Raw genomic sequence first — 12,565 nt, forward strand, 5'->3', positions numbered from 1 at the left:
TATTAATAGATTAATTTTTGTAAACAGATATGTCATCCGGCTTTTTCCATGAAAAAGTGAAAAAATGACCCCTAAACTTTTAGTGCAGGAATATATAGATCAACTACTTTTAAACTCTCAATAACTCCTAGTGTGGATCATCATCCAGGTCGATCAGCTTATAGTGCTCAGATATACAAGTATGTGTGTCTTGTCAAACTATACAAACCCTGCTATATATTGGTCCTGCTAAACTGAAAAAGTGGCTATATATCCCATGCTTGTACGTATTTGGCTCTCAGGTATCACAAATCCCTGCCATACAATCTGAAAGCTCATATTAATGGAAATAATTGTATAACAATCGAATAAACGTTATAGTTCAGAACGATTAATAAACTTAATTTTTATAGATTCTGCCAGTACATTCAAATGGTTAACACTGAATCACACTGATACATTTTTCTCTTTTCGACCAAGCAAAGATACACAGCTGACTGATACACCACAACCTTAGGAAACAAAACTACTAAAAAATACATAGACGCATGAATCTCATGAGAATCTGAATTCTCAGGTCTGAATCTCTTATCCCATCCTACAATCGCATGGCAGCCAGATCCAAGTATCCAACCCTGCATAACTCACTTAATTTGGGTACACCACCGATCTTCGCAGCAGTCACCTAACCTGACTCAGGAAAAAAGGGATTTTATGATCTGCTGATTGGAGTTGTCAGCAGCAGTAGCTCCTTGACCCAACCTGAGTGTCAGATCAAGCACTGCTGTCGTAGTAGCAGCCGAGGCAAAGACATTGCGAATGGCATTAACTGACGTTGGCCGCCGAATATAGCCAAGATCGACGCACTTCTGCAGAATATCTGACGCAGTGGCGCTAGCAGAAGATAAGTTAGGGTTCGGAGATCTGTTGGGGATCAGCAACACCTGGTCAGGAGATGGATGGCACATCAGAGAGAAGGTATGGTCAGGGTTGTACTTGATGTGCCTCACGGTGCCCTTCTCCATGCCGTCGGAGTTGATGTGGATCCTGCAGTGGGCGGCCATGGCTTGCTGGTTCTTCTGAACCGCGCTGCATTCCACGCAGATGTAGACCGGGTCGGCCAGCACCCTGGACTGCACGCCCGCCATGGCTCTTGCAAGATGAGGGTAGAAATGGCTGATGCGCCGCACGGAGGAGGACTTCCAGAAGCTCTCCCCGGTGGAAGCCATGGTTGCTAGCTAGCTAGCCAAGAAGAAGGAACTGAAGAGAGATCGAAAGGAGTTCTTGATGTGTGATTGGAATGATGTGGAGAGGACTTCTTTTATAGAGGAGAGGCTTTGTATCGAGTGAAGATTTGTGTTATTCTTAATGGCGCGCTCTAATTGCGGAATGGATTGATTTTTGCTAACGTTTACCATGGGATACTAGGATCAAGAGAAAATTGAGTAAATAACAATGGTTAGTGGGTGCACCAGTGATTAATGTGTAGTCGGGATTTTGAATGTAGTGTATTTATTGTTTGGAAACAACATAAATGTGAGTGCATACATACCTGGAATGTACACCAATTAATGTAGTCACATAAATGCAAAAGAAATGCACTAATAAATTTGGACTTGAACGGGGCTGACCATGATAAAATTAGTAAAATTTCATTTGGACGTAAAATAAGTATATGTGAACTAATACTAAAAATGATTTTATTTTCACATTTTCTATTGATAAACAGAACATGTGTACTTTTTGTGTGTTATCAATAAATACCGACAGCAAAAACTTAATTTGTGTACATTCTTAATACACTCGGTTCTGCCTAGTAATATCATTAATGTTATAATATATCACTGCCGGTTCTAGTAGTTCATTACCGCGTATAATAAAGTGTATCACAACCGGATGCCCACAACTGATTCATAACGAGCATCACATCTAATTTTGAATCGGCCGCGAAGCAAACTCTACAGTAGTGGTTTCCCGATGTACAAAATTAATGTGTAGACGAAATTAGCATATCTATACTTTGGAAATATCATAAATGTTAATTACACACATACTTGACATGTATACCAATAAATGTAAAATATACACACTAAACCTGGCCTAAGGTTGCGACTAATAAAAAGTAAAACGTAGCGTCAGATGTAATTATATGTGAACAAATATTACATATTAATTTTATTTTGGTATTCCAAACTTATATACACAATATTGTACTATTTAATCTTGTTAAAATATCTAAAATTGAATGTAAACTTGATTCTCTTATTATTCCCATTATGCATTTATGGTGAAGCTAAAATTAATCCCCGCAAAAATTAAAACTACACCATAAGTTAACGAACGAATGGGCATATAGTGTGAATTTAGCAACACTAAACATGACAACCAGAGATTATCACTAGGTAGGTTGATTATGACATCACATATTATCGGAGTACACTAGCTAATTGTTTGTAGCAGTGATTGTTGTTTCCCTGTGTGGGTTAAACATTTTTGTGTTCTGCCCACATTATTTCGGTTTCTCTGTCATTTGATTTGGATAGGGTTAGTTATATAGTATTGATTAAAAGCATCCAACAAATTATATATATATTTAGAAGAAACACAATAATTATATGTGTTTTTGGTCAAAATAAATTATATGTTTTTTCATTCATTGGCAAAAATGTCGAACACACATGATGACAGAATTAGAAATACAAGTCATATTAATTTGTTTCTTGCAGTAGTGTTAGCCAGTCTTAGTTGCATAAATAACAAAGATATATTGAAAGTAACGATGCTTACTAGAATGCACCACTACACCATAGTAGCCCCATACAAATGGCCAAAACGGGGCTTGGCCGGCCCCCCTAGCCCCTTTTGACTGTGATAATATACCCAATCATAGGATGCAAAACACGTTGTCTGCAAAAAGTTATTACCCTAGACGGTTGCTTAAGTAGGCAGCCAACCTATAATAATAACTATTTTCAGGCGGTCCGCATAAGCTGGTAGCTTGCTATACTCGCTCTTTGAAGGTGGCCATATGGAAACCAACTGCCTGTGATAATATTTCCTTTGTTTTAATGTTTTGTTTGCTATGAACATTTTCATACACAACGCACACAAATAATTAACATTGTATAATTTAAACTTAGTAAATAATTTTAGGTTGCTTTATATACAAAACCATAGAATTAACTGTTGCACGAACAAAGTAGATATTGATTACATTGTCCGAACAACTTAAGACATATATATGAATTTGTATAAATTAACTAGAGAATGTGATGTGCCAACCCAATGTATTTATTCTCTACCAATACACTTTCTTCATAGAAAAATTGACCGAGATCGTTGCAACAATCCTAACGGAGGAAGCGGCATATGTCAACACAAAAATTGTTTAATGTCCTCTCATCAAAGTGTTGTGCAGCCGTAGGAATTCTAACAGTGTAATAAAGAAATACATAATATTATTGAATGGCAATGTTCATAATAAGATGATTTCATTTGAACTTATGTGGTCGGGGCATGCAATATCTCTCTCAATTATTCTAAGCATTTCGCATACATAGTATCCATTTCTAAGCATTTCGCATACATAGTATCCATATAGTAATGAACACGATGGTGGCTTAAAGAACTTCAAGAAAAATTGTTTAAATTAGTGAAGTATTCATAGTAAGACAAAATAAGGGATTGAAGTGGTTCGTCATTACTGTCTATTTTGCTCTAATAAGAAATTGTTTGTCTGGTACTCGACTACACCCCTTTTTTTTGTAAAACTTATGAGCAATGTTATGAAAGAGTAAATGCCATTACTTATAATCATGTGCGTACCTATAATATCTGATAAGAACTAATGTATCAAAGATCAGGTGTGTACTTACTATTGCAATGGAGAGTATTTCCATATATCTTTCAGGATCATAGTCCATTTGGTCAAGGACTATTGCTAATGACTTCTTCAGATATATCATGAATAAAATACAGTGCTCACTACAAAACGAAGATAGTCACACACAGTGAGTGAAATGCATTTTCCGTGTATGTAAAGAAAAGAATTACAAATATTCTCCATGGGAAGGCTTCCTCTAGGATTTTAACTATGACGTATTCAATCCCGTTCTGACTTGCCTTCAGGTACCATTCATGAAATTGGCACATCTGGCATATTAATTCGTCCAATAAGTGCTTCGGTAGAAACGACTTGTTTTTTGGATTACTCCTTCAGGGCATCCATGGAGACCCATGATCGAGTCTTCTTGCACATTGAGCATGGACTTCTTGTCCTTTCTTAAAGGCCCATTCTTCATATTACTTATCCCATCCTTTGCTTTGGAGGAGGAATACATGCATCTAACCTTTTATATGGATTTAAACCGAAGAGTTCTACTTCAAAATAATCCCCTTATGCACTACTGTTTTTTTAGACAAACTTCAGATGTAAATGGCATGGTTCAGCCATGTGAAAGCAGTGAAAATGACTCTGCATTCATCGCATGTAGTTGTTTCAGACGACCGCATATGACAAAAGGCTTATTGCAGGTGGTCATCTTTATTTGACCACCTACGATCAGCGTTGTGTTATCATAGTTGGTTAGTTTAGGTGGCCTGCCTATGATGAGCCTTTTTCATAGGCCAGCCTGCGCCGCCCTCTTGTCCCAGTTCATCTCGGACGAAGCATAGTGTATAGTTCGCCTAAGATGTTAAGGAGTAGTCAATTGGGAAAACCATTTCAGTAGTAGTGCACGATGGTATGACATGTTGAAGTAAATGTCTCACATATTGCTTTTCTAAGTGGAGTGATAATTGCAAGAAGAATATTTTATTGGTTTATGGTAGCAAGAAAAAGTGGCACACACCTACTCACTATTTACAATTTATTTTCTTGTCCTTGAAATGTTTCAGTTTTTTGTGCATATATGCTAAACACTGTTCTTTCTTTAATTTGAATCAGTGGATAACACATACACATCTGAGACAGAATTAAAATGGATAGCACTGACCCTTTGAAGGTTCCTCTTTGGTCATGCATGTCCATTTTTTTACAACTTAATGCAGATCCCAAATGAGACTAGTGACGGTGTCTAACAATATGTGGAATACACTAATCAGGATATCCTATGGGACACGTGGACTAGAATTCCCAAATACCTATTGCGTACGCGTACCATCAAATTTCCATGACCATGTGGAACACACACATACACAAACTTGTCATCTGATCCATACTAACTTCATATAATGGATAAAAGAATTTAAGCTGTAGCACAAGAAATTAAACCAAAAGTTGGGTTCACATTAAGGTCATTTGCATATCGTAACCACACATATGCAAAAGGCTAGAGATTGTTCAGCCTCATCTTTTGGCATGTATCAAGCATAAGCTGAAATGCTTATTGAAAATCTAAAAGCAAAGGCTAAAAAATACTTGATCGGAGTTTAAGATTTTAAGTTCAACTCCAAATTTAAGTTTTAAAATTTAAAATCTGGCTTAGAAGAATAAGCAATAACATGAAGCTGAACCCCTACATGAAAAAGCAATCCTAAAAATCTGTGGTATCTTTTAATGAATAATAATTTGATCATAGTATTTGTGTATATATGGTGTATTTGAAGGAGGTAGGGATTGACTGATATAAGGATGCAAGAAAATTTGTGAAGTGAGAAAGGGATACAACACTTTTTATACATGTTCAAGTCGCCTTGGTGGGGCCCTACGTCAACCACAATCTCAATGGTATTAGTTGTTGCTCACAACGAGTTATTATATGTGGTGAAGAAATAACTAGTCAATATGGTCCACAACATATACAAATGATAGAACCGCTACTACTCCCATGGCCTTGCCAAGACTAGTAGCATTGTCAAATCCTAACCACATTTTTCTGGTAGGATTTCTATGAATCCGCTGGTACGTGAAGAACATATTATACTCAAGTCTTAACTGAGTAAATTGGTGCTTGGATTGGTTATCAAATGCTGAACTCATGATCATGGCTTCACATTTATTTTTCTAACTAATGAGCATATAGAAAGACTATTGTTTTCTTCAAGGTTCTTGTCAGAAACATCTTTCCAACTATATCATTTGGTTTCCACATGTTCCTTTGTGTTTGGGCTATGGCACACTATCTATCATCATTCTAGATCATGTGGGCAATGCCAAAGGTCCTCCACTTCATAACAGAGTTCCTCTTTCATCCTTGTTTAGATTAGGCCTTATTCCAATTAGTTGGAATTGATGGTGTGGGATACCTATACTAGGGGTATCCGTAATCTGTACGTGTACGCATAGGTTAGGGCCGGGGGTTATCAAATAGGAAGACAATGTTATCTATACCGGATTGGTTAAGGAGTTTGGTAATATTCGGATTGTTTGCCGGGAATACCGGACCTTACTGTATCTAGGTCGGGTAGATATTAGTCTTGTTAGATGACTCTACCTGTAAGCCCTATCCCCCACTATATAAGGAGGTACGGGACACCCCTCAGGGGACATATACATACACCATCGAATCCAATCGCCAAGCAGGATGAAGGTATTATCTCGCCAGCCGAGACAATAAACCTGGGTATGCCATGTGTCTATATCTAACCATCATTCTCTACACCTCGTTAGCCATCCCTTATATTATTGTTGATCTAGATCGTTGATATATGGAATAAATGAGATGGTTGTTTGAGGTCCCTAACTTAATCATTATGGTAACGAGATGAGCAAAGCCTTGTGCCCTCCGTTTATTAGTAGAGTTCCTCCACTATCGATGTCTCAATTACGTGGTGTACATAACATGGACAGAATCTCAAGAGAACATGGTGGATGGTACCTATTATATTTTGTGAGAAACTGTTATTTTATGGAAAATTTTCACAAATATTTTGGGTGATACCCATGACCGTTGTGAAATATGTTGCTATTGTTCCTAGGAAGCAATTTCTAGAAGACAAAAAATATAACCTAAATATCAAGGACGTACTCTAAAATATATATAAATCTTCTAGTCACCTCAAGATATAATGAGCATATTCAAATTATTCATTTATTACCATATTTACCGTATTCAAGCAAAATTTATATGTGAACTAAAAATATTAGCCTGCTAACATGAACTTGCAAAATTAATATTTTGTATAAAACACTAGCTATATGTAAATGTAGTAAATATTATCTAGAAAAAGGTACGATAAATTGAATAAAATATTCCATCCTAGTATATACATATATGATGTATCTACAAAACTAGTACGTCGTTATGTAGTAACAGGGATGGTAACAATAATGTATCCTAGTATGTTTTGGTATATCATAATGCACGGACATGGATCTAAATTTGTTGGTTTGTTGACCCTGCATAGATACATGCAAGGCATTGGTGCTTGGATTCTGAATCTCGATTGATCGTCTAGGGTATGTAGGCGTATAGTCGATGCTAGCTATACAGGGTGCAAAGTTGCAAAGTGCCCTATCCCAAGGCTAGTTGGCTCAATTAAGATCTTCTTCTTCCAAATGGATTGGATTTATACAATTCCGTGGTGCTTCAAAATTCTTGTAGCTTATACAAAAGAAAAAACAAGAAATATAAACACCATATGTAAAAAAATTATAAATTGATCAAACAATTAATAGATTAAAATGATAATCTCAATATATTGTTGAAGACTAACATTTTTTAGGTGCGTAGCATCATTGTCAACTGATTGATGGTAATTAGTTATGAACTTATTGGCCCATGTTTTTGATCCAAGGCTTTTATATCAATAATTTTGAAATACATTTTTTCCATGGCGGTGATGTCTTCAGGCTATGTCAATCCTAGTAGATGGAATTGTCAAAGACCGAGATTGTGATGGTTCCGATCTAGAGACGAACGAATTTGGGTTGGGTCATAGCATCCCTTATCAGAAATTCAACCCCTCCATGTCACATCATTATGTACTTGATGTGAAGTTACTGATTCAATGAACTTAGTCATATTCCTAGTAGCCAGACATTTGTCAATACACCAACTAAGAGCAACTTCAACAGCTCCCCATTCTAACTTGTCATCTCTGTTTTTTTGGGAAATTGTAAAAAAACTGTCTCCAACTGTTTGCCATCCGGGTTCCCGAATTTTCGCAATTTGCCATATCCTCTCATTTACGCGCATATATGGGAGTCCAGATTTCACTTGGCATCTAGTAAGTACGACGTTTGGTTTCTCTCACGTCTCCGCCTGGAAAATTTATGTGCGATGTTTTTATTTTGGGTGGAGTCCTGGCGTCGTGGTCCCGTCGCCTTAGTCACGGTCTAGTGCCCGAGCCGATAGCAACCGGTGTTTCGCCACCGCCACCGAGGCCCATTCCCAGCCGCCACTATAGATCCTTGGCAGCGGCGGTGCACAGCGATAGGAAGTCATGCTCGCACGTTATCACCTTGTTCCCTGCGTTGCGAGCAAACACGGTGACTCGCCATGGATTAGGCCACAAACACTGATAGCCATGGAGTCATGGCCAAAGCAAAAAAGACACTTTTGACATCGATCTCCTCGTGCATTCGATCGACCTCGTGAGCTCAACCGCTAGCCACATACCTTGGATAATCATGCCCATAACTGTAGCTCGCCGATCAGCCGCCCCGCCTCGCCGACGCCGACTCGCCGTGATCGCTCGCCGAAGAAATCATGCCAAATTGGGCCAGAAAATTCTTCCGACGCACCCCTCTTCTCCTCCTTTTCTCTCTGCACAAAAACTTCCAACTGTTTTGATGACTAAATCTGTTTTTGGCAAGTGGAATATTTCTAACTATTAGAGATAAAACATTTTTCCTTTGCCATATTATTTAGAAACTTGCTAAAACACCAGATTTGGGAAATAGAATTTGGGTAACTATTGGAGTTGCTCTAACAATTGTGCTACTTCAAAACCAAATAACATGAACAACTAACAAGTTCTTCACTACAATTATATTTGATGGAACATATCCACAACATGGACTTGTAGTTCAGCATGTTATGGACTAGTAACTATAGCTGATATATATGCATTCGTTATCCTTATTTTGTCTAGTTATTTTGAATGGGTTGGACGATGATTCTGTCAGCCACGTGGACGCACAAGTGCTACATCTTTGCGACGGCTAACATTGACAAAAGGTTGGACCATAAAAGCCTATTGTTGAGCTGGTACGGCCGCGTGGCTAGCTTCCATCACATCAACAAGTCATTTGAGACTATCATCAAACTACCTAGTAAGGTTCGCTCTCAACTCCTCTCTCATCTATTCCTTGGCCATCTGTTTTAGATGGGCCTCTTTCTCATCTTTGGATACCATTCTCCTCATGTGTTTGACACTATATTATGTCAACCCATGCTTCCAAGGCACGTCAATGCTGACACCCCTGGTACGACCATTGTGTTCAGGGTTGTTGAGCGCTTTATTTAGGATGTTGTAATCATGGCTTCACGAGGCAGACTCGACCATACTTTGCAAGGATTATTGTTTGGCAATCAAGACAATGTAAGGAGAAAGAATGTGTTAAGAAGAAGTGTTATATTTTGCAAAAAAAAAGTGAAATGTGCGACATTATTACGTACACCCATCAATTCTTCTGACCTCTAGCTCCAAGAAAGATAATACTTGGTTCCCTTCATAAGTTTTGTTCCGCAATTTGTTTTCTTCGAGGAGTAGGTCTTTTCAAAATATTAGAAGCTCAGTGAAACTCTTGTATGACCAACTGTTACTTGCCTTCAGACTCATCAAACCTAACTTTTGATGCTTCGGCTTGCGGGACTTTGGATGATTTGCCATCCTCCTAGGAGGGACATTCCTAAATACCACTTTCTTCATGAACTTTAACTATTTGCCACTGGCCCCACAGGTTTTATTGATTCAGTGCCACTTTTACCTAATTTTGTAGAATTATAGCTATATAGGATCTCTTATCTTGATAATAATTATTTTTTAATTGTTAATTTTAATTTAAAATTTTCTAAATTATATTTTTACATGGAACCCATTTTACCTATATTCTAAATTATACTTGTTCATAAACTCTTTTCTACATAATATTTAATTTATAATTAAAATTCTAGATACTTCTAAATTGCATTCATAAACTCGAGAAGGCACCTCCCAATCCTCCCTGAACCCGTGTAGAACCATATGTAATAGCATGTATTTAGGCCTGTTAGATGTGAGCGGGCTATGACGAAGCACTATTAGGCCGTTGGGGTTCAGTGAATCTGGCGTAGTATCATCCATTGCAACAAACATGTATTTTTCTATTTATTCTTAATTTAGGAGTTATTGCAATACAAAATATAAAAAGCAGTCTTTATATTGGCCAAGAAGGAATAGAAGAACCTGTTACCCTCATAGCTCTTCTTTTTGTTTAAAGCTTCACTCACATTTATTAGGTGGATGCTACTTGAGCTAAAGATATGTCCGTAACTCTTTGAACAACTCTCACTTGCATTGGCCAATAGCGTTGGGCGCATTCGTAAAGGCCAATATGGGCTAAATTTTTCCACTCTTCCATGTGCATGCTCTCCGAGCCAATAAACGGGCTTATATATATATATATATATATATATATATATATATATATATATATATATATATATATATATATATATATATATATATATGAAAGTTTCTTAAAAAATTAGATTAACCTCTTTTTCATTTTTGCAATAGTTAATACTTAATTAATCATATGTTAATGTCTTTTTTCGTTTTGGGTGTGCTAATTGGTCAAACTACAACTTGCAATTGCGTACACGCCCTTTCTCGTCTATGTACTAATTTGATATTACCTCATATTAGTACAAATAATTAATTTTAAAAAATATTTAAAACAACAGTTTAGATGTTTAACAAGTATTCCGACTAGTCTGTACAAATTCGAGCAAACTTAGATATACGTACTCTGCCTTTCAAGTGGAGTGGGGCCGGCCAGCTCACCCAAACAAATCATTTCGGGCCGCCGGCCCCTGCTCCCGGCGTCGCCGCCGGTCGTGCCTGTAGCCCTCCACCGGGTCTCGCCTCGACCACGAATGGCATGTGCGTCCCGAAAACCTTGTCCCACGTCACGAAAAACGGCTGCGAGTAGTTGTACCGGCCCCCGCGGCGCTGGTGGTGCACGTCGTGGTACGCCGTATTGTTCCGGAAGGCGCGCTGGAGCGGGTTCGCCGCCGGCAGCCACAGGCCGCAGTGGTCGTCGACGCCCTTCGCCGCGCACAGCGAGAAGAAGACGACCGAGGCGCGCGGCGACATGCCGTAGGCGAGGAAGGCGACCGCGCCGCCGACGGTGTCGAGCAGGAGGCCCTCGACGGGGTGCCACGCGTACTGCCACCCGTCCAGCACCACCATGGCCACCGCAAACTGCACCGCCACCGTCAGGTACGACGCCGCCGTCGACGTCGTCCTCCTCTCGCCTGCGAGCTGCATATATATGTTTACAAAGGCATGGATGAGCTAGAGAAGCACGAAAGCCGGAGCATGCATGAACGCGTGATCCATCTGAGATGGTATGGTATGTCACCGCCGACCGGTCTGACCGTCAACGTGGTGGCGGCTACGGCGGCCTGGACGAGCTGCTGGAAGAGCACAGTCTTGACGACGTCGAGCTTGGAGACCAAGTTCTTGGCTTCTTCCTCCTCCCTCGAGTGCAGCCTGAACCTGTCCATGGAGCGGCCTCCGAGCGCCATGTACATGCCGGAGTAGAGCCAGTACACGACGATAGGGATCCATGTTATGGTTCATCGGAGAACGGATCCATGTTATGGTTCGCTATGATCTCTGTGCTACACCGCCTTCAAAATCTCGGTAGATTACTCTATGTGCAGTGGTTACAAACTGCCCTGAATGTCGACCGATCTCAATTAAATTATAGTATAATCCGAGAAGCTCGATCAATGTAATACATGGATTTGTGTGTCATTAATTAATGATCACATGTGAAGCCTTGTTTGTATAGATAGGCATTCGATCTCTGTATTTTGATAATTCCTATCGTCCTGGACAAACATAAATATAGTCTCTAAAATGAAGTTACGAATGACTATGGTTTTTAGTTATAATATATACAACAAATAATTGAATATTTTAAAATACTTTTTGTGACTCATCAATATATATATATATATTGTATTTTCTTCAAAATAAATATTTTTAAAACTAATTTCAGTCGAAGTATTGAAAATTTGACATCAACATTCTCGGATAAAACATGAATTACAGGGAGTAGCTAGCAAGTTAACGACTTCTTTTAATGAAGTTTACTCGACGATATGGAAAATTCAAGATTGATACGTAAATTAGTAGCTAGACAACGTTTGAACAGGTATGCATATGTACCGGCGGTTAATTAAGCAAGTCGTTTAGTCACTGCACTGGACAAGGTCACCTGTGACGGGCCCAAACCCTCGCCTTTAACGGCTTTGGGCTTGGTCAGTAATCAGTGGTCATTGGTGAGTCCAGTCACCATTGACGGGTGGCCGGCCGTCAGAGGTGGCACACACCTTTGACGGGCAAGTTAACAGAAGGCCATCCGAGGTGTTGGTCTCCCTAGCCTAGGGCTAGTTAGAACCTGTCACAGGTGTCACATCTTTGACAG

The 12,565-nt window shown here is 39.0% G+C and overlaps 1 protein-coding gene across 1 annotated transcript; it reads right to left on the bottom strand.

The window, feature by feature from the left end:
• Positions 1-401: 401 nt before the first annotated feature.
• Positions 402-1,208, bottom strand: LOC107304463. Its single transcript, XM_015838552.1, has one exon. The coding sequence runs from the start codon at positions 1,206-1,208 to the stop codon at positions 675-677; it is 534 nt and encodes a 177-aa protein (XP_015694038.1). The 3' UTR covers positions 402-674.
• Between the last annotated feature and the right edge of the window lie 11,357 nt (positions 1,209-12,565).

The sequence above is a fragment of the Oryza brachyantha genome, chromosome 6 (assembly GCF_000231095.2).
Source record: "Oryza brachyantha chromosome 6, ObraRS2, whole genome shotgun sequence".
In the NCBI taxonomy this organism is placed as follows: Eukaryota; Viridiplantae; Streptophyta; class Magnoliopsida; order Poales; family Poaceae; genus Oryza; species Oryza brachyantha.

What these genes read in the sequence shown, in the direction of transcription:
- LOC107304463 (XM_015838552.1), bottom strand. Translation starts at nt 1,208, where the DNA reads ATGGCTTCCACCGGGGAGAGCTTCTGGAAGTCCTCCTCCGTGCGGCGC.